This window comes from Glycine max, chromosome 18, assembly GCF_000004515.6.
Source record: "Glycine max cultivar Williams 82 chromosome 18, Glycine_max_v4.0, whole genome shotgun sequence".
Classification (NCBI taxonomy): Eukaryota; Viridiplantae; Streptophyta; class Magnoliopsida; order Fabales; family Fabaceae; genus Glycine; species Glycine max.
In genome coordinates, this window is record NC_038254.2 from 1,197,624 (window position 1) to 1,220,101 (window position 22,478).

Genomic DNA, 22,478 nt, shown 5'->3' on the forward strand with positions numbered 1-22,478 from the left:
CGGATATTATGGAGGGCAACAGTGGCGCGTCCTAAGACCTCTTTATTTTCGGAAGATTTTTTTTCCTAAACGCCGTTCTTCTTTCCATTTTCTCCATTTTTTCTTCCTCCATCTGCATTCTCTTTCGCTCGACAAACCCTAGCGATTTGATGCTGTGCGATGCGACTCGCTGAGTTGAACCGGATAAAGATCTGAGTCGCGGTGATCGGTTCGACGCGCTCATGGGTGCTGCGGGCTCCAAGCTCGAGAAGGCTCTCGGCGACCAATTCCCCGAAGGAGAGCGTTACTTTGGCCTCGAGAATTTTGGCAATACTTGTTACTGCAACAGCGTTTTGCAGGTCTTCATCACCAATCCTTTTCACTCATTTAACCGATTTCGAATTCGATCCTATTATTTCGAAATTGCAGATTAATTAATTGCTTTGGTTGTTTTTGTGGTTCTCTCTGGTCATTCTGATAGTTGATTATTACTTGTGAATTTGTGAGGAAAAAATATGGCCGTTAAAGAAGGTCAATGCGCTTAGCTTTTTTTTTTTTTAATTTGCCACGGGAATTTTTTTTAATGAAAATAAGAAAATACGGAGAAACTAAAAAATGGCTTGTCATTTTCTTTTGGGTATTGCATTAATGTATATTCTTTATTTTTCTTGTCTTTAAGTTGAATGAGGTCTGCTCAATAAATAGCAGAAGTAATTGTGATTTCTGATTATTGGAAAGAATACTGAAACATTAATGTCAGCTTATCGGTCATTCAGAATGTCATGGAATTTGTCTTACCTTTCAGCTGTGTAAAGAGTACTTCTAATCCTGATGAATTATGTTTGGACATCAGAAGTCTGTCAAATAGTGTTATCAATGGTGGAAGGCCAAAATTCGGCCATATAAACACACCATTGTGGTCAATGGCTCTGCCATGGCGGGCCTCCCTTCTCAAATTGCCTATGGCGGTTGGCAAAAAATCTGCCATTGCAGCCATGGTGCCACCATTTAACGACACTTCTGTCACGTATACTAGTTTGGAATTTGAACAACTTCTAAAAGTTTTTATAGTTTTTCACTAACAAGTTACTCCTTTTTTCTCTATTATGCAGGCACTATACTTCTGTGTTCCATTTCGAGAACAATTGCTAGAATATTATGCAAATAACAAAAGCATAACAGATGCAGAGGAAAATCTTTTGACTTGCCTAGCCGACTTATTTTCACAGGTAACGAGTCTTATAATTTGGAAAATTCTCTGTTTTCCTTTCATGAGACCTCTCCATGGTTCATACTTTATTGAGTCAAGCATGATTTGCTGTTAGAGTTTGTGTTATTTTCGCTAATTTTATTAATGTACATATTACATACATGTGTTGGTGTTACTTGCACGAATGACAAAGCCAATGAGGTCAGAACCCAATCCTCCAGGTTAATGACTGCATAACCACCCTCATAACAATTAATATTCATTCCAGAAATTATACAAAAAATATGCAAGAATGGGAGAACATTTATCATGTTAACCCCACCCCAATTGAAAAATAGAATGGAGTCATTTGCAAATGATAGGCAAAAACCTTACATTCATTTAGACCCCATTCTCAGGACTCTATTCCTACTGTTGTTTATCATTCTGCTTAAGACGAAATCCACTGTGATTGTGAAAAGGACAGGACTAGGGGTCACCATGCCTCCCTCTCCATAGACATCCAAAGTCATTGTTTTGTTCACTGTTGACCACCATTGAAACATCACATATTGGAGCTAGGTAAACTCCCGTAATTCATTAATTCATTCCATCCATGGACTGTCAGAGCCATTTTCTCTAAAAGCAAAGAAATTCCATACCCTTTATCTTCCCAAAAGTCAAAATCAATCTTAAACACTAGGCAATTTCCTTTTCTACTTCTAATATCTTAAATTATTCTAGTTCTGGTGGTCTGGCTATAACATGAAAATAATTTGTTGTATAACATTATGGCGATGCCTGATCCATATAACTGATCAAACCCAGTGGAAAAAGACTTGGTTATTGCTGTTGTTAAAGAAACATGAATTTGTAATATATAGATCTACTTTTTAGCATGGTTATTGCTTCAGTCATTCTTAAGAGAATATTGTTTGGTTTATTATGTTGATCACTTGATCTAAAAATCTGGTTAAGTTTATCAAAAGTTCAAAACACGACTACCTATTCATGTGCCTAAATTTTGTTTCTCTAGTTAACATTTATGTTTCTTTCTGTTAGCTGTTGTACATTCCCCTTTGCCGTTTTTCTTTGAGATTTGAGAGACTGGAGACAGTGATTGCATGCTTGCCCGGATATGCATCTGCCATTACTTGTCTTTGAGAAATTGCTTCAAATTATTTATGGTGTGTTTTATTATAAGTACCTGTGTTTTATTGTTTTGTCTATTTTCCCTCTTTGTGGTTTTCCTTTGAGATATAAGAATTTGGCAGAGGTGATAAACTGCTTCAAAATATCTACACTATACCAATTTATTGCCTCAAATTTCCAGTTAATGCATTTATGACTTACCTGCTTATTTCTTTCTTTTATGGTTTTAGGTTAACCTATAGTATTTCTTTTGGTATAGATAAGTTCCCAGAAGAAGAAAACAGGTGTCATTGCTCCCAAACGATTTGTACAAAGGTTGAAAAAACAGAACGAACTCTTCCGTAGCTATATGCACCAGGTATGTGTATAATCTTCAAACTGTCAAGAATGAGCACAGAAGTCAGAAGGTTATGATTCTAGAAATTATAACTTAGTTTCTTTTGACAGTAAAAAATAGGTTTGCAATGACATTGTTTTGTCTATAATGAAAGAATAAAAGGCTCAAAGTCCAAAAAGAAAGAGGGAAACCAAAATAATTAAGTGACATGATGAAAAGGACAAGGTTTAGATTTAGTTGATCAAGAGGGTCCCAATTTGGTACAACTTGACTCCTTGAGCTGGCACAATGGTATTATGTATTATAAACTTCCAATTGTAATCGTGCTCCTGTATTTACCTTGATTGTTTATTTATGCTTTGAACTTGTGATTGGAAACTTGTGTTTTTTTATGTTTTGAACTTGTTAAAGTGTTAGATACTTGTATTATAGTCTTTTGAAACTTGGAGCATGAACTACATACTTATCAACTACTGACCTTGATCTAGTTGATGATCCAGTTGAGTTTACTAACGTTGGGTTGAATAATGATAACTTGTTTTGTTCAAAAGAAGTTATATATCTCAAATTGTTTAAGTTTAGGCCTTTCCTTATTTATAAATGCATTGTTAATTCTGTTTGCTAGACTTTGTGTACTGTTTATAGCATGATGTCACTTACGCATCTAGTTTTTTGCTTTTGAAAGAAAAGAATACACCTTTTTAAGATTAAAAAACAATATTGTCATTGTGATTCTTTTCATTTTTGGTAGGATGCCCATGAATTCTTGAACTTTTTGTTAAATGAACTTGTTGACATTCTGGAGAAAGAGGCCCAGGCTGCAAAAAATGATCAAGAGACTTCACCACCTTCTGAAAAGGCTGCAAATGGACCTAAGAATAGTCTAGCCAATGGTGCTAAAAAGGAGCCTTTAGTTACTTGGGTGCACAAAAATTTTCAGGTGACCTTGACCTACCAATTTAAGGTCTTTATTTTAGCATGCTGTGTTAAAGTTAAGAATTTGGACGCAAAGTACAAGGTATTATTGAGAGAATTCTGGAATTGAACCATAATATGTAATACAGAGGCCTTTGCCCTGCCAAGTAGTCACCTCCTTCAAACAACTCCAGCAATTAACATGCACACTCCCCTCTGAAATCTGTCACACATCCTGTTTATGAAATACATGCATAACTCTCATATAACAGCAAATAACTGTTCTACAGTTACTGAACACTCAACAACTGTCATGCAACCCTGCATAACTGTCATATTGTGTTGCTTGCAGCAAAGCTTGGAGTACCTATAAATTGTGAACTTTGTATTGGATTAAATCTGTTGCACTCTCCACTTATTTTTAGGAATCTCATTATTGTAAATTGCTCTGGTCAGGGAATACTCACCAACGAGACCAGGTGCTTGCGATGTGAAACTGTAACAGCTAGGGATGAAACATTTTTTGACTTAAGCCTTGATATTGAACAAAATAGTTCAATTACAAGTTGCTTGAAAAACTTCAGTTCAACGGAGACATTGAATGCTGAAGACAAATTTTTTTGTGACAAGTGCTGCAGGTATATAGAGTTTATTCCTAACTTTGATTTTATAGTTACTTGAATACTTTCGTGGCATCAGCTGTTACCTGGCTTCTTGAGGTTTACTTGAAAGTAAAGGGTCAGTTCAACCATTTTGAATAATGTGCGTTGCTGAACTATTCTATTGCTTGTTCAAGTGACAATTTTTGTGTGTGATGATGCAGACATATCAAATGACTTCAATTATGTATTATTTGTTGGCAATTTGTTATTCTTTTTAATTAAAAATAGATTGCTATCTTAGTTTATTACTAATAGTATCACTATGATGTTTTGTTTCTGGGTAGTGACTATATAGCATTATAGTTGTTAGCTAATGTTTTCACCATTCATCGGTTATTGTTCTTTTTTTTTTTTATCTGATATCTGGACGAGTTTTGATTGCTGTCAGTGCAGCGATAAAATACCCATGCAATCTCATCTGTTTTACTGGTCTGATAATCAAGATGTGAACTTTCATTGTTATCAGTTTGCAAGAAGCTCAGAAGCGAATGAAGATAAAGAAACCACCTCATGTGTTGGTCATCCACCTTAAGCGGTTTAAATACATTGAACAACTGGGTCGCTACAAGAAGCTGTCTTACCGGGTTGTCTTCCCTCTTGAGCTGAAATTGAGTGATACTGCTGAAGATGCAGATATTGAGTATTCTCTATTTGCAGTAGTTGTCCATGTTGGGAGTGGGCCCAACCACGGGCATTATGTAAGCCTTGTGAAAAGCCATAACCACTGGTTATTTTTTGACGACGAAAATGTTGAGATGATTGATGAGTCTGCTGTTCAGACATTCTTTGGGTCTTCGCAAGAATATTCCAGCAATACAGACCATGGTTACATTTTATTCTATGAGAGCATTGGCTCTGGTAACAGGAACTAGACGGAGGAGCCTTTGAGTTTTAGATACTTGAATCAGTTGGACTTGTCTTTTTTATCTGTTTAATTATTAATTATTTTTTCCGGTTTTATTCAACCTGCTTGAGTAGTTGTTATACATCAATGAGAGGATACGGGTTGTGAAAATGTATACTTAGTGGTCGGCATGTACAGTGGATAGCGGAAGCACTGTCCTTTTTCCCCTTATTTTTTTGTTACAATAAGAGCAGTGTATATGGTTTAAGAATTTCACCGACAGTACATTCACGATGTTAACTGTTAAGTGTTAAATCAATAGAAACACAATGCAATGGCAGAGTCACTAGTAAATTATGGTGTTTTCATCTACATTCTGGTATACAAGAGCTTCTTGGTGGTTTAGTCTGATAATTAGTATTAAGTTTTACAAGTTAGGTTTCTGTATGGCTATCTCACCATAATTCCTCTCAACTTTACACATTCTAATGTGTGATTTATGGTTAAAATTTAGATACGCATGTTGAATTACGTATATGGTTTAAAATTGAGTCCTATAATATTTAATCCAAAACCTGAAGTCCAATGGTAAACAATTTAAGCATGTTTGGGACAATAATCTAAAATTTCCACTGTTTTTTTAGAAAATACTTTGTTTCCAAAATAGGTTAGATGTTTTAGGATCCAAACTTAAATTTAGAAAAAGTTTTTCTTTTGAAAAAATAATTGTTTTTATGAAGCTGAAGTTTGTAACTTATAATTCTTTTTCAACAATTTCTTTTTCCTTTCAGTTGTTTTATACTATTTTATTATGTAAAAAATGATCTTTTGTTGCATCCAAACGAAATTAATAATTTTCAAATCATTTTCAACAAATTTATCCAGACAAAATTTGATTATGATTATAATTAATTATAAGAATGATTAATTACATATATGATTGATTATTGAAATAATTTAAATTTTTACGGTTGTCCCAAACATACCCTTATTGTTGCATAAAAAATGTACTCGCTCCGAATTCTTTTTGATAGATTGTTAAAGAGCGGCAATACCATATAGTATTTCAAAGATTTTAATAAGGGTCTTGTTTTTTTTAGGGAAACAAACTGAAGCCATTTCATTAGTAATTAAAGAGTGAATACAATGAAGAATACTCATAAAAGAAGTGGAACAAGGATGAGAGATAGCAGCCCGTGTCAAGGCATGAGTCATCATGTTGGCTTATCTCCAACAAACTTTACACTAAAGTTTTCACTTTTCATGACTAGAAATAATATGCTTGCACTGTCTGATAATTGTCCCAAATGCAGAAAGATCAGCATTAGCAGAATGAAGTTGCTCGACCACAACTTTGCAGTCCACTTCAAAAATGACCAAAATCTTGTTAATTTACTGATTTAAGATGTTAATAAATAAGTTATTTTTATCTAAAATCATGGTGTTAGTGTTTATATAAAAAAAAAATTCACTGTTTATTTCTTTCTTAACTAAAATCTTGAGAAAATAAGGTTTTTCCTTTTAATAATTGGCAGGCATAGAGACCAAAACCAAAAAGGTTTCCGGCCATAGCTTCCGCATTGCACTATGGTATTTGTTGGAGGTAACAATGGTCTTTCCCAAGAGATCAATAGTTTTTATTTTTATTGGAAAATATTAATTTGTTAAAATGTTAAGATTATATTAACAGATGGATCAAATCTGTGACCTTCTTGCTCATTTATGCTCTCTTAATCATTCAACCCATCGAGATATCAACAAACTGAGATTGTATTTGCATGGCTATGGTGGCATAGTCTCGTGGTATTTGTGTTAGGCTGTAAATCATATATTGCTCTTTTTATTGTAGGAAGTACGAAATTGGGTATCTATTATCTAGCACGGAACCCCTGTTTCTCTAACTGTTTTTTTCCGAGTAGGTGGGTGGGTGGGGTCCAGAAGAGAAGAGCATCGAAGCCTTGAACAACTGGCTTCATAATTACATTAAAGCTTTCTGTTTTTTGTAAATATCACACTAATCTGCACTGCACGTTTTAATGTCTGGCATTGGCAGGGGGTGAGTGAAGTCTGTTTATTTTGAGCTGCAAGAATAGTAATGATATTTGAATTAAAATTTAATCCACATGTTATACTTTTATAGTTTTATTAGACTGTTGCTGTGTATAGCACTCTCTTCTCTCTTTAGTTATAAGATTTGTTGTACAAATTGTTGTGAAAATAACATTTCTCATTAATCAATTCCACGGCCAAAACAAGGAGGCAGAACTATCTTCTGGTTTCTGATATATTGCCGTGTAAAAAAAACACGATTTAAAAGAGGATTTATTATTTTAATACATGAGTTTCTTGGGATCTGAGTAACAACATTCAATTCAACAGTCTATGTCTATGGTATTGATTTGCTGCCTCGGATACTGAACCGTTGACTTCACCTTGCAACCTTTCCTATGTTATGTTTGATTCTGCTCTCTTTTTCGAGCACATATCTTGTAACAGTGTCCTCACTCCTCACTGATTGTTCGTTTGCACAGAAAGATAGTGGAAGTGAAGAGAAATGAACAGTACAATTTACTTTAATTCAAAAATTGTATTTCAATTTATTTTCCATTCCCTTTAAATCCCACCAAACCATTGTATTTTTGGAGGTAGAATTGGATAAATTAGGACCGATTCATCCTTAGGAATATGCAACTAGAACAACATTTAATTTAATTAAAACTTAAAACTATATTGATTGCGTTAGTTAAATGAGAAAGCCTTTTACTTCACCCTTGAAAAGTGTAAGACACAAGGAAACGAGTCTCACAGATCACAAATAACAATTTTATTCATATTCAAAGTCTTAAGCTGTTAAGCCACGTCCATTATAATAACTATGGATCAGAAAGGTTTCTGCATTCCCCTGAATTATATATTTCAGCTTAGCTACTCGAATCTATGGTCAGGTACAACAAAAGTCCTGATTCAGCAGAGAATATGCTGCATAAAAAATAAAGCCACAACGCATAAGCAAGCAAACCAACATGTTGTATTTTAATTATATCATTTGGTTTCCAATATCATGTTAATATTTTTCATTTTGTGTAACAGATATTCAATAGGAAAATGTAACAATATAATGAATTTCTGATGTCTATATATATATATATATATATATATATATATATATATATATATATATATATATATATATATAAAGACTGACATTATATATAAATATAAATTAAATTCTTAAATTAATCAAGATCTTGAAACATGGCACGGCGGCCCATTATGATCACAGCAAATCTGTATTGCCGGTCAAGCCTTAGCCAACCGACAGATGATGTGGGGAGTTCAAGTTTTGGAGTTGAATTAACTTCTTTTTTTAATGTGAAAATTAAAACTGTAGAAAATTATTTGCATTTGGATTTGTTACTGTTATTATAAAGACATGTTTTAAAAAAAATTCTAAATATTCATACTACATCTTTTTACTAATTTTATTATTTTTAAAATATAAAGATATTGATGCTTTTTTAGGCTTTGAAAATTTAATAAATTTAATTTTCCATGTTAGAATTTAATAATTATATATTTTTATCATAAAAAATCTTATATTATTAACTAATAAAAAAAAATTGTTGATGTAACTTTTCAAGTAATGTAATAAAAAATAATAAAATTCATTATATATAATAGTTTGTGATTAAATGATAGTGTAAAAATACTTTATATTATTAGCCTAATTTTTTATTTAATATATTTTATACAAAATGTAAGAAGATTTATTAGTAAAATTATTAAAAAAATGGTATTAGTATCACTCCTTTTTCCTTTCTCTATTATTGTTTTGCAACACTAATTTAATAATACGAGATCGTACAAAACGGAATGGGCCAAGATTTTAATTTTAATGTATTTATGGAATGGGCCTAAATGTCTGAACGGTGGTTCTGCGAGACTGTAAGCTTGGTAGTGGGCCCGCACCGCCACGTCATCGATCTTCACAAATTAAACGCTGTGTCTCTGTCTCCTCATTAAACTTCTCTCACCTTTACCAAGGGCTTCATCTGAGTACCACTGAGCTCAATGTTTTTAAATAAGATTTTTAATTCAAAATTTTATAAATGAAAAAAATATATAATTATGAGAAGAAATTTGACTAAATATGAACAAAATTTTTCAAAACAGCAATTCGATAGAACTGTCGGAAAAAAAAATGTCTCCCCTTCCCAACAACATCCAATAATTCAAAACGGGCACCCATAACAATATGTAAGTCGCAACTATCGAATTAATTTAGGTGAGACAAATATAATAGGTAGTGAGTTGTTAAGAGATTGAAAAATAAAGATTTTATTATTAATGTCATTTAATTGCATTTTTTAATGAGTATGTTTAAAATGTGATTTTAATGAAAGCATCATTAGTTTTTTTACTGAATAACATTAATTATAATCAGATCACAGTTGTTATACAAAATATATTAATTTAATATTAATATCAGTCTAGTTAACATCACTCTTAATATAAAAATGTTCATTTCATAAATACATAAATTAATTAAAAAAATCAACTTTATATTATTATTAATTTCAACCTTAAAGACAGAAAAAACCGTATAAATGTAAGTAGAGTGTCATTTTCTTTATATAATTAAGAAGAAGAAGAATCAAGCAGAGAATCGATCCACGGGCTGGGGATGGAACAGTTACGAAACCCGTGACTCTGTCTTTGTCTCGTTGTCCGTGGCACCCAAGGTAGCTTTTTCGCTTCACAAATCACAAATCACAAATCACAAATCACATGCATAACACTCCCTTCCCAACACAACACCAAACGCAACCACATCATTCATCTCTCGTCACCAATTTTGCCCTTTCATATAGAAAAACCAACACACCCCACACTTCAATTTCATTTATTTACCGCTTCTTCTCTCCATCCATATGTCATTCTAATTCTTAATCTTCATTTTGGCCCATAACTTATTAACCGGCCCATTATGTCTTAAAAACTATTCTAACTTTGTTGCTTTTTTACATTTATGATTATGATGATTCTTTTCGGGTTACTTCATCATAGAAATGCTATCCTTTTCAATATGAGTAGAATTCGAGTGGGATCCTAGCATTGTAAATGAAAAAAAATTAATATTCAAAAATATTTTTTTAACATGTTTTATATTATTAGTTAAAATTTATTAAAAATAATAGATATTGATAAATTTTACTTTTCATTTAACAAGTTTGTCTTAATTTTTTTTTAATAATTTTAATTAATAATAAAATGTATGTAAAACAAATTGTATTAGGAAGAATATTGTTAACATTCCTCTATTTTGTGTTATTAATGCAAAGTATTAATTAAGTATTTCAATGATTAATCTACCTTTTTTATTAACAACATCGTTATTACCTCGATTCGCTGTTTAATCATATTTAAGTTTATCATTCATCTTCAAAAATATATTTTACAAAAATTAAACTCGCATCTTTTATTACAAACTCTGTATAAATTGCCGACGGAACTATACCCATCGGATAATGATTAATCTACCTATTTTATAATTTTTCTATTAACAGATTGAAACTTAGTTCATCTAGAAAAAACGTCATATATTGGTAGATTTATGATTTATGATGATTGTATTTTAGAATGGAGGTAATTTTGAAAAAAGGCAGAAAAGGAAGGGTCATAATGGTCAGGACATGAAATGAAGGTGTGTTAAGTAAGTAGGGTACTTTGCTATTGCCCTTCGTCCTCCGATAGTTATAATATAACCATGTAACGTTCAAATTCTACGCCAATCTCTGTCTCATTCTCTTTCCTCTTTCCTTTTTCCTTAGAAGAATCGAAAACGTCTTCAAAAAACCAAGCCATTATTAATGGCTGTCGATTCCTTCTTCCAGGTAACATTCTTAATCTTCTTCCTTAAGCCTCATTCTCGCTCTCAGTTATGTCTCTAATTAATTAATTCTAACCTGCATTTTGCATTTGGAGTTCATTTTTAGTACTTTTTACGACATGTCGTTTAACCGAATCGGAATCTCAACTCGTGTCGTGTTTTTTTAACAACTTGCTTTTGTTTGGCTGCTACTTACTAAATACTAACTAGTTGAAGAAATCAACGTTTGTGTGAAATGTGGAACAACTTTCCAGCTTTGATGGAAAAGAAAGGTTGGAAAAGTCTCAACGAGAGTCATGTGAGAAAGTGAAACCACACGATTTTGGTTCTGGCTTGCATTAATTACTTTACAGTTTGGAATTCAAGTTGATTTGTGAGGAGTCTTACTTAAGATGCATGGATTGAGCTCTATGCTGTTCAGATCCCGTAAGGTTTAAAGTTCTCACTGTACAACAATGAATTGAAGAGTCACATTGTTTAATGCGTTCTTAATTGAGATTCAGTTGTTTTGTTTTGTTTTTCATCTTTACTTGTGGTTTGGTTGCAGAAAGAACATCAAATTCGGGAGTTTGTGGACGGGAATGGAAACGTAGCTGTCGGTTTGAAGTTGCATAATAAACCAAGTAATGATGGCCTTAACCGACAGTTTCCTCTAGGTAATTGTACTAAATTGGATTACTTACGAATGTTGTAAGTTTTAGAAACTGCTTTAGTTTTTGTGGCTCTTTACACTGTTTTTGTTTTTGTTTTTTTTCCTCCTCTTCAGAGATTCCGCCGATTCTATTTGAAGAGACTTCACTTCCAGCAGGATTGCACGGTTCACATGTTGGTTTTTCTTTTCTCATGCAGAGATCTACTGTTTTTATGGATTTTTCAATTAATTTCTTAGTTTAGGGAATCTTTTGTTTGTGGCTGAATGATGGTAACTGGTATGGTAATGAGTCTATAATGGGGTTTATCTTCTTTAAGTATGTGCTTGTTGAGAGTGGAGATTGGGGAAAACAAAGTATGCAAGTTGGCTTAGTTTCTTGGCATGTTGTTGCTTAGAAACCAAATCAATTTGTGACATTTGGCATTTCAATGTAGAGGGGTCAGAGATGTCAACTAATAGTTTGTATGACTGGAAATTAGAACCATATGATTGAGGAGAGAGGATCAAAGATCTTTGTATGTAATCATGTTTCACATTGATTATTTTGGTATTTTTATCCATCCTGATTTTAAACTGTTGGAGACCTAAGCTTCCATTTAGTTTTGGGTTTTTAGTCACCTTGTTATTTTGGATCAAATGGGAAATGCAAGTCACTGAAACTCCCTTTCTCTAACTGTTGAAAAGAAGGACTAAAGGGACAGATATAAACTCAAATCAAATATTTCTTTCAATATATTACTGGCATTTCTTATTTGAATTTTGAACCACTTGACTGCTTTTATGACATAAGTGGGTTCTTTGGAAATAGCTCAAAATGTGTTTTAATAACTAATGCCCTTCCATTTCTTGCAGACTAAAGATGTTTATAGTATTTCAGTGTTGCCTGAGGAAGATGAAAATGCAAATTGCGCTTCACCACTACCTTTCTTGAGCATCTTAGGGGTTCCTAATCAAGTTAAAAGCCCAATGTGCTTAGATGATCCCATAAATTGTCAAAACTGCATTGATTTTCAAATGAAGAATGAGGGTGTGTATTCCCAGTGCATAATTGATATCCCTAGTGTCAATGGAAACTCAGTTTCACCTGAATCCTATGAAGAGGCAGTTGAAGGTTTTAAAACTGGGAACTCACCAACAGTAAGTCTTGTAAACTCATCTTGGCATTTGTTTTTTTAAGATATCGCATAACAAATAACATTAATTAACTTTGGATAGGGTACCCATATAAACTCACACATACATACATTTATGTGTGTGGTGTGTGTTTTATGATACGAGGATTGATATTTTACAATATTGTAGAGTGTACTGTGGAGAGAATCAAGTTTCAAAGCGGGGAAACTTATGCAGAGTCTGGTGAATGTGAGCAATCCAAGAGGTATATCTGCTGTTCTTTGGTACCTTCACATTTTTCAAATCAGATAAACTTATGCATCTTTCTTTTACTGGATATGATAAGATGCTAGGGAGATAATGATTTTCTGAGAGCAATCAAAATAGTTTAGAGCTGAAGAAAGTATTGTCCGATGCAATACAAACAGGTGGCTTGACAAGAGAAATATATGCATGTAACATTTGGATAAATAGTTCTATCCTCTTATGTAACAAGGAACAGAGAACCTGCTACTCTCTGTCATTCAAAAATCTAAACACAATTGAAACATGTTTTTAGCCAATTTGATCATTCTGACTGGTCCTGTAAATCAACTACAAGATTTCAGGTTTGCTTGTCATCTCAAAAGCAAAGCAGTAAAATATAAGTGGGTTTTGTTCTGGCATTGCCTTATGCAATTGAACAAACAAATGAAATACCCTAGTTATGAATAGATATGTTTGCAAAAGGGTATCGTTCAAAATTCAAATTGTCCATCATAATTGTTTTGCTTTCTGTGGTTAATTACTTTGAGAAGTTCATAATCTGGCATACTATATAATTTGATATTTCCTTATCTTTTATCTTACATTACACCCATTTTGTCATGTGCAAACTACCAATTACTCCCTTCTTGTACCTGGACTCTCACTGTTACATTTTTGTGTTCTATAAATGAGTAGGTTGGTGATCTTGATACATTTTTAACTTTCATATTTTGTAACTTGAACAGATAAACCAGTCTCTGAGAAGCTACATGATTTACCGAGTAACAGATGGAGAAAATATAAGCGTGCTGCCTCATTTGATTCCAGAAAAGTTGCTCTTCTGTTTTCAATATTGTAAGTTATAGTATATTGAACTATAAAACTTGACATTTAGAATCACTGATATCCATATGGCCGTACGTATTTATCAAAGTCTTAAATATTTGCCTATCTGACTTTATTATCATTTAATTAAAGGGTTTCATGAACTAGAACTGTGAGCTTAGCGCTAACTAAAATATTTATTTTAGAAGAAAATATGTAAGAAAGTAAACAATGCTGCCTGGTACACACTTTAATAAAATAAAGCACAACTATATGCTAAGATAGATTAATTCAATGATAATTTTAATATATGATGACCAAATTAAGTTCATGCACTAAAATTTGTTAATGGTGTATCTATTCTTATTTTGAATCTGCATGATACATTAGATATCTGTAGCGCTTCATTAAGAAAATACATTAGTTGTAAACTATTTTTTGTTCTTTCTGTATGTTAATGTAAATTGATGTTGACCATAGAAAGATTGACGTTGACTTGCCAAGATTATACCTACTCTTTAAAGCCTAATGAATGATATAAAGAGGGCAATTTGCTACTCAGCATTGCATATCTCATGTGAACTTTGGAGTTTACGAGAAATGTCACTTCTAGAAACGTGAATTGTTTAAGGTAAAAATTTCCCAGTTAGTTGTTTGGCAAATATATACTGAAATTATGGAAACCCCAACCTTAGGAAAAACTAAAAAGCATTAACTAGTAAAATACACTCAAAATCATTCCCGGTCAATGTTACTAGCACTAGGATGTTAGTAACTTGCATAAATTTATAAATCGTTCCTTGACGATTACATCCCTCTCAAAATATTCCTCTTTGAGAAAGCCATCCATAGCCATCATTGACAATACTCACCCCGTAATTGATCACTAGCACAAAGCCTCTCTGCCTCCATGAAGTTTTAAAGCATTCCTATGTCCATGCTAAACATTAGGGGGGACAAGAGTCTTACATCAAGTTTTAGGTGTTATGTTTATGCATGGCTTCAGAGCGACTGGTCTACTCGGTTGAGTGTCTGTGTTTTCCATCCTTCCAAGCTTTGATTTGTCATATAAAAATGCTTATAATATGGAAAGTAATGTATGTATTCATTTATCTAAGGACAGGATACCTTTAAGGCAACTATAGAAGGTGTAGAACTGGCTTCCCTGTCTAATACAACAATTCGATTTGTATTCAAAGTACTTTTGTTAAACATTTGCTGAGCTCCAACTGGAGATCTTATGCCTTTTCTTAAATAATTACCAAGTGATACTGATTTTTTCTGTTGTCTATATTTGGCATTTTATTTTTCAGTTGGGGCTTTTCTCATTCATTTGATATTTAATTTAACCATTTGCTAAATTGATCGATTACCCTGCAGGTCAAGTTTCGGAACATTGGTATTGATATATCTGACATTGAGAGTGAGGCAGAGGGCTGATGGGTTTGCTCTTATTTGAAGTTCCAATCTTTGACACCTTCTGTTTTTAGATTTCCGCTATGTTTGTTTAATTTAAGCTTTCCCCTTGAATTGTAATTGAGCTCCTTGTGGTGTTGAAGATGGAATCTAGGAAATGTTACTTGGCACAAAATATAGTCGCGTTTGTCTTAAAACTCCCTATGTTTATTAAATTATCTGCCAAAATCATATATCAGTTCAATCTAATGATTAAGCCGAGAGAGCCAAACTAAGACATTAAATGGAAATGTACCAAACAAAGACGATTAGATGGAGAGAAGATGCAGAAGGGAATGAACGTTGTGGAGTGGTTGTGATCATATTTTTGTAATCCTTCAGAGTCAATTATGGAAGCCATAAAGATAGAATAACTGATCTCATTGTGAGAAACCAAGATTTTGTCTAATACAATTTGTATCTATGTTCATAGTTCAAAAAGTTCTAGAACTTTGTCTGAATCGAACAGATCTATATTTGTTATATAAGCAGTTTTGACAGGTCGTGTTTCTGCAATCAAGTATGATATCATTGTCTAAAAAGGCCAAATGAACTATTGGCTTTTTTATCTTATGTTTATGGTTCAATTTGATGTTTTATTTTTTAAAATGTTACATATCATCTTTTATCTTATTTTTTTTAGTTTTAGTATTTTTATCTTTTAATAATTTATTATATATATTTTTTTGTTCAATTTAATCCTTCAATTCATTTGAGTTTAACATTGTTAATTATTTAAGAATGATTTTTTTTTTGTTAAAATGAAGGGGAGGGAAAGGAGAGAAAATTGAATAAAAAAGTTAAATTTTAAATTATTAACAACATTAATCTTAAATAGACTGAAAAGTCAAATTGAACAAAAAAAACTTATCAAACTTGATACTTTTTAAAAAGATAAATAAGTAAGCTGAATAAAGAAATAAAAAAGGACCAAAAAAGTCATCCGAAAATACTTCCAACAAAGCTCCAGTTTAAATCCTTTTATCTTAACTAGTAGTAAGTTAAAAATCGGTGATGCCTCCTTCACGTCATCCAGTAAATAAATTTTTATACAAGTATATAACCTGCAAGTGCATTCTTACATAAAGGGACTAACTATAAAATGAAACAGATGAATACCATTTTTTTTTTATCTTACATAAAAAACTATTACTGCAAACCCCTCTCCCCCAACTAAACACTGACGAGCATTGGTATGAAAGCATGTCTACCTCAGCTGCATCTTTCCGTTTAGTAGCCAATTCCATGACCGTGCTTACTGAAACACTTATATTGGCTTGTTATGAATAGCCTTTCTTTAGCAAGAGCAACCTCCTCCTTGCTGCTCTGCCTGGGATGAATTCACGGTGGGTTTTAAATTTACATCAACCATGTCTTCCTGTTTTGTAGAAGAAAGTGTTTCCATCCCTGGCAAGGCTGCAGCAATCTTGCGAAATAAAGGCTGCAATTTTGGATTCACATGAGACATAACACGAACATGAACATGATAAACTTGTAAAAGACAGAGATGGCCAGGAATCCTGAATGGTATATATTGACTATATATCCTTTGTAAAAGCAGTAGGCAGCCATTCCAGGTTTTTCAAGATTTATATGATAAATAACAGACATCAGAATTCAAAAGCATGTTGTTAGACTTAAGTTTGCTTAACAAATGAACAGAATTTTATTTATAACAACTCTGGAATTAACGAATTTGAATTACAGAATTGCTAACATAGGTTACTTCCCTAACAAGGAGTTTCCTCCAACACTGCACAAACAATGAAACACACATCTCCTCAACTGCTCTATTTTCATGTGTTGGATGGACGTTAACAAAATTGATTTTGAAGTGGTATGGTTTATGTTCGAATGTTTTATTTAAAATAAGTTAGGAGTAAAATTCAGTATAAAATTTTGGATTCAACGCAAAAGTTACTCAAAGTGGCTTCAACTCAGAATCAATTCTTGACCCATAATTAATTTTGAATTCTTCTCCAACATGAATTCAAACATGTAAGAATGCATCCAAAATCAATTATGGACTCAGAATCAATTCTCGAATACCAAACCAAACATGCACTATATCTATAAGACTATATTCCACAAATAACTGACAACTGTAGAAAAAAATTGCCTATTTCTCCCAATAATAAACAATAATTGCCCCCACATGTAGAAAATAACTGCCTATTTCTCCTAATACAGTACTGAACAATAACTACCATATGCAAAAAATAACTGCTTATTAATTATTACCAAACAATAATAGCCACATTTAAAAATATGTCTGTCTCATACATAAATTATACTAACTGCCTTTTATTTTTTCTGACATAATAGCCTATTAGAATTTGACCTATCACATGTTCTGATAAATGAAAAATATACGAGGGAGAACTCGTTAATTTCACCTTAATATTGAAGCCTGCTTTTGCACTGGTTTCTATGAACATGATTCCACTCTCACGGGACTTGGCATCTCCTTCCTCTATAGAAACCTGTCTGTTTAAGTATCAAAATGACATTAGAAGTTGCACCGGAACTTTAAATAGTAATACCACAATAGGAGAAATACAAATATGATGTGCAAACTAACTGGAAACCTCATGCCATATAATATTTTTTTTATTAAGTATGTATAATAAATTTAGCTTTAAATATGTATTTAAAATAACAACTTCAATGTACAATAATTTTAGCACGTCAGTCTGAAATTTGAGTGTTATATAATCAATTTATTGACAAAATGATTATTAATATAACCAACCACTTCTAACAAAATTATTCAATGGAAAAATTATTCATTTAATCCCTATAGTTACACAAACTTTACCTTTTAATCTCTACACTTAAAAATAATCCTTTTTAGTTCCTATACAAACACTTTCAGATCCCTTTTGGTTCCTGCCTTACAAAATATCAAGGAATAATATTTTCTTTTATCGGCAAATTTTAGTTTGTTAGTTTTGTTAGAAATGTCAATTGAGAGATTCAAACATGTGACCTCTCTCCCCCTTCCTTCTCCCTTCACCCTTCTCCAACCACTAGACCAACCTTATATCTCCAGCAAGGATTAAAAATAATCCGAAAGTGCTAGTACAGAAACCAAAATGGATGATTTTTAAGTGTAAGACTAAAAGTAAAAGTTTGTAAAATTATAGGACCCAATGAGTAATTTTTCCTTATTTAATTAGCCAATTGACATTCTATCCAATAGTCATAGTATCAAAATAGAACTTGAGCAATTACGAATTATTTTTTATGCCAAAAATTTGGAAAAAACAAAACAAAAATTCTTGCAAACAATATGGAAAGTCTCTTCTGAAAATAGATAGAAAACAAATTTTAACACAAAAAAAAGAGAACCAAGTGTAAAAAAAATTCTTGATGAAGATTCTTAGCAAACTTGTTATTTGCTAATAATATAACCTTTAAGAAAAAGATTTTCATTGACTGGATATACAAACTCATTGCTCACCTTTTTTCAACAAGATCAGTTTTATTCCCAACCAATACAATAATAACATCACTGCCTCGTTCTGTACGCACCTCCTCAATCCACTTGTTAGTGTTCAAAAATGATTGCCGGTCTGCATTATAACAGCTTGCTAAGGTTTGAATTTAATGATTACAATTTGATTTTATGTTTCATAGATTAAAATAAAATTAAACACTAAGCACGTCCTATTCCACAAGCAAACATAGAACATAAAGAGAGCATAAGAGAATATACACACAGGTAGGGAGATGAAGTTTTCATAACTATGTAATTCTTTTATGGAAAGTAAGATCAAGACAGTCAGACAAATACCAATCTAAGAATGCATTCATATGCTAGCCTACAAAATCTTTTCTTTTAGTAAAACTAACAAATAACTTCGAAGAACTATGTCGTGAGAAAATCTGTAAAGATCCAGAAAGAACACAGCAAATTAGACAATGAAACTGGCAGTTACAAAAAATGAAAAACAACTAGACTCACTGGCTACATCGTATACAACAACTGCAACAGAAGAATCTCTTATGTAGCTTGGAATCAGACTTCTAAATCTTTCTTGCCCTGCAGTATCCCTGTGAAGTTAAAATATGAAACAATTTTAACATACAAAGAATGGGTTAAAAAAAGTGCCTACACAACAATGTGAAATCTAATATAACTTTTAGAAAAAAAAATATAAATAGGTCTTGTGGCATGAGTTAAAGAGGAATATGGCCTACCAAAGCTGCAGACGAACTGTTCGATCTTCAAGGTACATTGTTTTTGACAAGAAGTCAATACCAATAGTAGCCTGAAATTTTGATGATCAAGAAATTTGTCAAGACCCTAGCAGGAAAAGGGGGAAGGGAGATGGAAACATTGTGCAAAACAAATTTACGAAGAAGATAATTTTTCATGTTGAGTTACTTTGTATGATAAATTGATAACTATTGACTAATACAATTACAAACAAGTATCATCACATGACGGCAGAATTTTCATAAAATATAATCACCAAAAAAATCTATTCAACTATTCCTAAAATAATATAATAGTTCAAACCTTGAAAATTTTCACAATCACTAATACAAACTCTTCTTCCTACTACACTAATTCAAACCAGATCAGATTCTAGTTCAATGCCTAACGGAAAAAATCTTTCAATCTATCAAAATGAATATATATTACTCCTTGCATCCAGATCAAATTCTTCGGTTAATACTCCAAAGACAACATAAACAAAAATCATTAGTAGAAAACGTATCTCTGAGAGTGCATTGCAAAATATGATACCTATCTCCTCTGATCCTCCTAATTAAGTGCTAATCATGCGCAATAAACACGTCTGAAAAATCACAGCAAAGATCATCACCGGTGGAGCTTATTTCCCAAACGTAACAAAACACAATAAATTACAAATCTATAACATGAACTTTCCACCCGTATTCTCAACGCATAACAGAACAATCACAAAAATGACCAAACAAGTAACACTCTAGTTCTGGCTCAGGTTGATCCACGTAAAATCACACGGAACATATCTAACGTATAACGGAAACGCCTCATCTAATGGCGTGATAAGATGAAATAAGAGATCAACGGACAAAATCAAAACCAAAACAAAACCTAGAGTGATTGAAATGGAATTAGTCAAATTGATAATCGATCAAAGGAAATCTTCGGATGATAACAAAAAATTACGAGAAAAAAAAAGAGAGATCGGTAAGAATAAAATAAAGACCTGATAATTAATGTCGAATTTGTCATACATGAAGCGAGTGATGATGCTGGTTTTGCCGACCGATTGATCGCCTAAGAAAACGAGCTTGTATTTGGCGAGAGGGGACACAGTCGCCATTTTTTATTTTTGGTTTTGTTGTTTGAGAGTGTGAGTAACACGGAATAGGCTCAGATCTGAACCTGAATCTCTCAAACTTCGAGAGAGCAAAAAACGAAGAGAGGGAGGAAATGTAGTTGACGATGACCAACACCAGTTGCAATTTCAAAGTACAATGCTTTTTATACACGGCGTCAGAAAGCGCCAACCACGATGACTACCACACTCCATTTTTTTGTATTTGACCAATTTCGCCCCCACTTTCTTACAATTTACCCGTATTTACTTCTCATTCATTGCTGACTTTTAACACATTTTAGAAAAGGGTAAAAGAGTCCTTTACAATTACATTTTATTTCTTTCCTTTTCCTTTTACTTTTCTATATGACTAAACTAAAACTAAATTACCTTATTATATTTTTTCTTAAACTTCACCACCCAAACATCACGTTTTCCCTTTGAAATTCACTTGATTTAATATTTTTTATCTTTTTCTTCTCAATTTCATTTATTATCCAGAGTGTTAGTTTGTGGTTTTTTTTATGCATCAAAGTCACCCTTTCTTGGAGAAGTTACACCTTGGAGAAGCGACTACATCATTATTAAATATAACTTTTAAAATAATTATAATAAAAAAAACCCGATTCGTTTTAGTTCCTTTGCCAATAATTGTTTGTCCTTGTTAGGTTTTTCAGTACAAAACAGAGACAAAAGTACAGAAACATAAAAAATAAAATAAAAAATACTCAGAGAGAAACTAAAACATAAAAGTTTTAGATATAGGGACTAAAACAAACAGTTGTCCTAGGTATTAGGACCAAAACATGAATTAAACTTTACTTTTATTTAGTTGACATAGTGACTCAAAATTATTGATAGTCTCAAATGCATGTAAAAGAAGACTAGGGATGCTCTTTTGATGTATTCAGAAACTTCAGTATTCAGATTCAACAATAATTGCTGCTTGGCGAGCTTTCAAGTTTGGCGTATAGATTAAGTGGCATATGCTGCAATCTCATAAGAAGGCAGGTGGATCTGTGTCACGAGGAACTATGTTACTTTTCGGATTCTTAATATTGCTTAGGTTTATTAACCAATTCTGGTTTGCGCACTAACATAGGAACATCAGTGACTTATTTTTTTTTATGCTTGGGAAAAGAACGAACAAAACAGGAAAAAGAAAAACTAACTACCCTAGGATACAAGATTCCTATGGAGTCAGCTAATAATGTAGTACATTGATAATCAGAAGGTTCTCACTTTATTTTTTCCATCCAAAAATTACTTGCCATTGAAGGATTGCTCAACAGTAGTAAATGTATTATGCTCTTTGATTGTGCTGAGAAATATTTTGCCTTTTTGTTTGGAAGTGTTAGATCAATCGTTATGCATGTGCAATACACACATATATACTTCCTAAGTACAATCACTTACTTATAGAAGGATTATTTTAGCAAATTATACTTTTTTGGTGTGTTTTAAGGCTTTAAGACAGCCCACACCTCAAAAGATCCCTCCATAGAGGTGCTAAATTTATACCAGTAACCAGCAACTGAACTACTTAGGCGTTGAATTCAAAAAATAAAAATGAAGATTTACTCCATTTAATCCATGAAAGCCAATGCATAAATTACCTCTTTCCGAAGCCTATTAAAATGCCTACTCAAAACTTGTTTTTAAAGGGCTAAAAGAAAGTGTCAATTTAGATTTCCTGCTCTATTTGAATGGGAAGTTAGACACAGTGAAATGCCAAGGAAAATGACACAGTAACCAAACTCAACATTTGAAAGAAAATGTTGCTACAGTTAACCGAATCTGATGTAAAGTATATCAAATATTTTCAGAATTATCAACATATGCAACAACTTGTAATTTTAAATAAATCAAGGTGCACATGAGCCTTATATTATTTTCACAAT

General features: G+C 32.5%; 3 protein-coding genes across 4 annotated transcripts; 2 read left to right on the forward strand and 1 right to left on the reverse strand.

Moving 5' to 3' along the window:
- On the forward strand, positions 1-5,450 carry LOC100305765 (ubiquitin-specific protease). Its single transcript, NM_001249454.2, has 6 exons — positions 1-338; positions 1,092-1,208; positions 2,580-2,678; positions 3,409-3,597; positions 4,029-4,210; positions 4,701-5,450. The coding sequence occupies exons 1-6, from the start codon at positions 222-224 to the stop codon at positions 5,104-5,106; spliced, it is 1,110 nt and encodes a 369-aa protein (NP_001236383.2). The 5' UTR covers positions 1-221; the 3' UTR covers positions 5,107-5,450.
- A 5,413-nt stretch (positions 5,451-10,863) lies between these two features.
- LOC100798817 (uncharacterized) lies at positions 10,864-15,868 on the forward strand. Of its 2 annotated transcripts, none has more exons than NM_001255336.3 (7): positions 10,864-10,972; positions 11,516-11,624; positions 11,735-11,793; positions 12,473-12,757; positions 12,923-12,998; positions 13,726-13,834; positions 15,185-15,864. In NM_001255336.3, the coding sequence occupies exons 1-7, from the start codon at positions 10,949-10,951 to the stop codon at positions 15,261-15,263; spliced, it is 741 nt and encodes a 246-aa protein (NP_001242265.2). In that variant the 5' UTR covers positions 10,864-10,948; the 3' UTR covers positions 15,264-15,864. The 2 variants fall into 2 exon arrangements, with proteins under 2 accessions (NP_001242265.2, XP_040867554.1); XM_041011620.1 differs by lacking the exon at positions 10,864-10,972 and adding an exon at positions 11,223-11,399 and having other exon boundaries at positions 15,185-15,868.
- Positions 15,869-16,290: 422 nt separating this feature from the next.
- Positions 16,291-21,589, reverse strand: LOC100799871 (ras-related protein RABH1e). The gene is made up of 6 exons (XM_003552009.5): positions 20,464-21,589; positions 19,463-19,533; positions 19,227-19,315; positions 18,723-18,834; positions 17,656-17,746; positions 16,291-16,700 (listed from the first exon to the last, which is right to left on the reverse strand). The coding sequence occupies exons 1-6, from the start codon at positions 20,578-20,580 to the stop codon at positions 16,557-16,559; spliced, it is 624 nt and encodes a 207-aa protein (XP_003552057.1). The 5' UTR covers positions 20,581-21,589; the 3' UTR covers positions 16,291-16,556.
- Between the last annotated feature and the right edge of the window lie 889 nt (positions 21,590-22,478).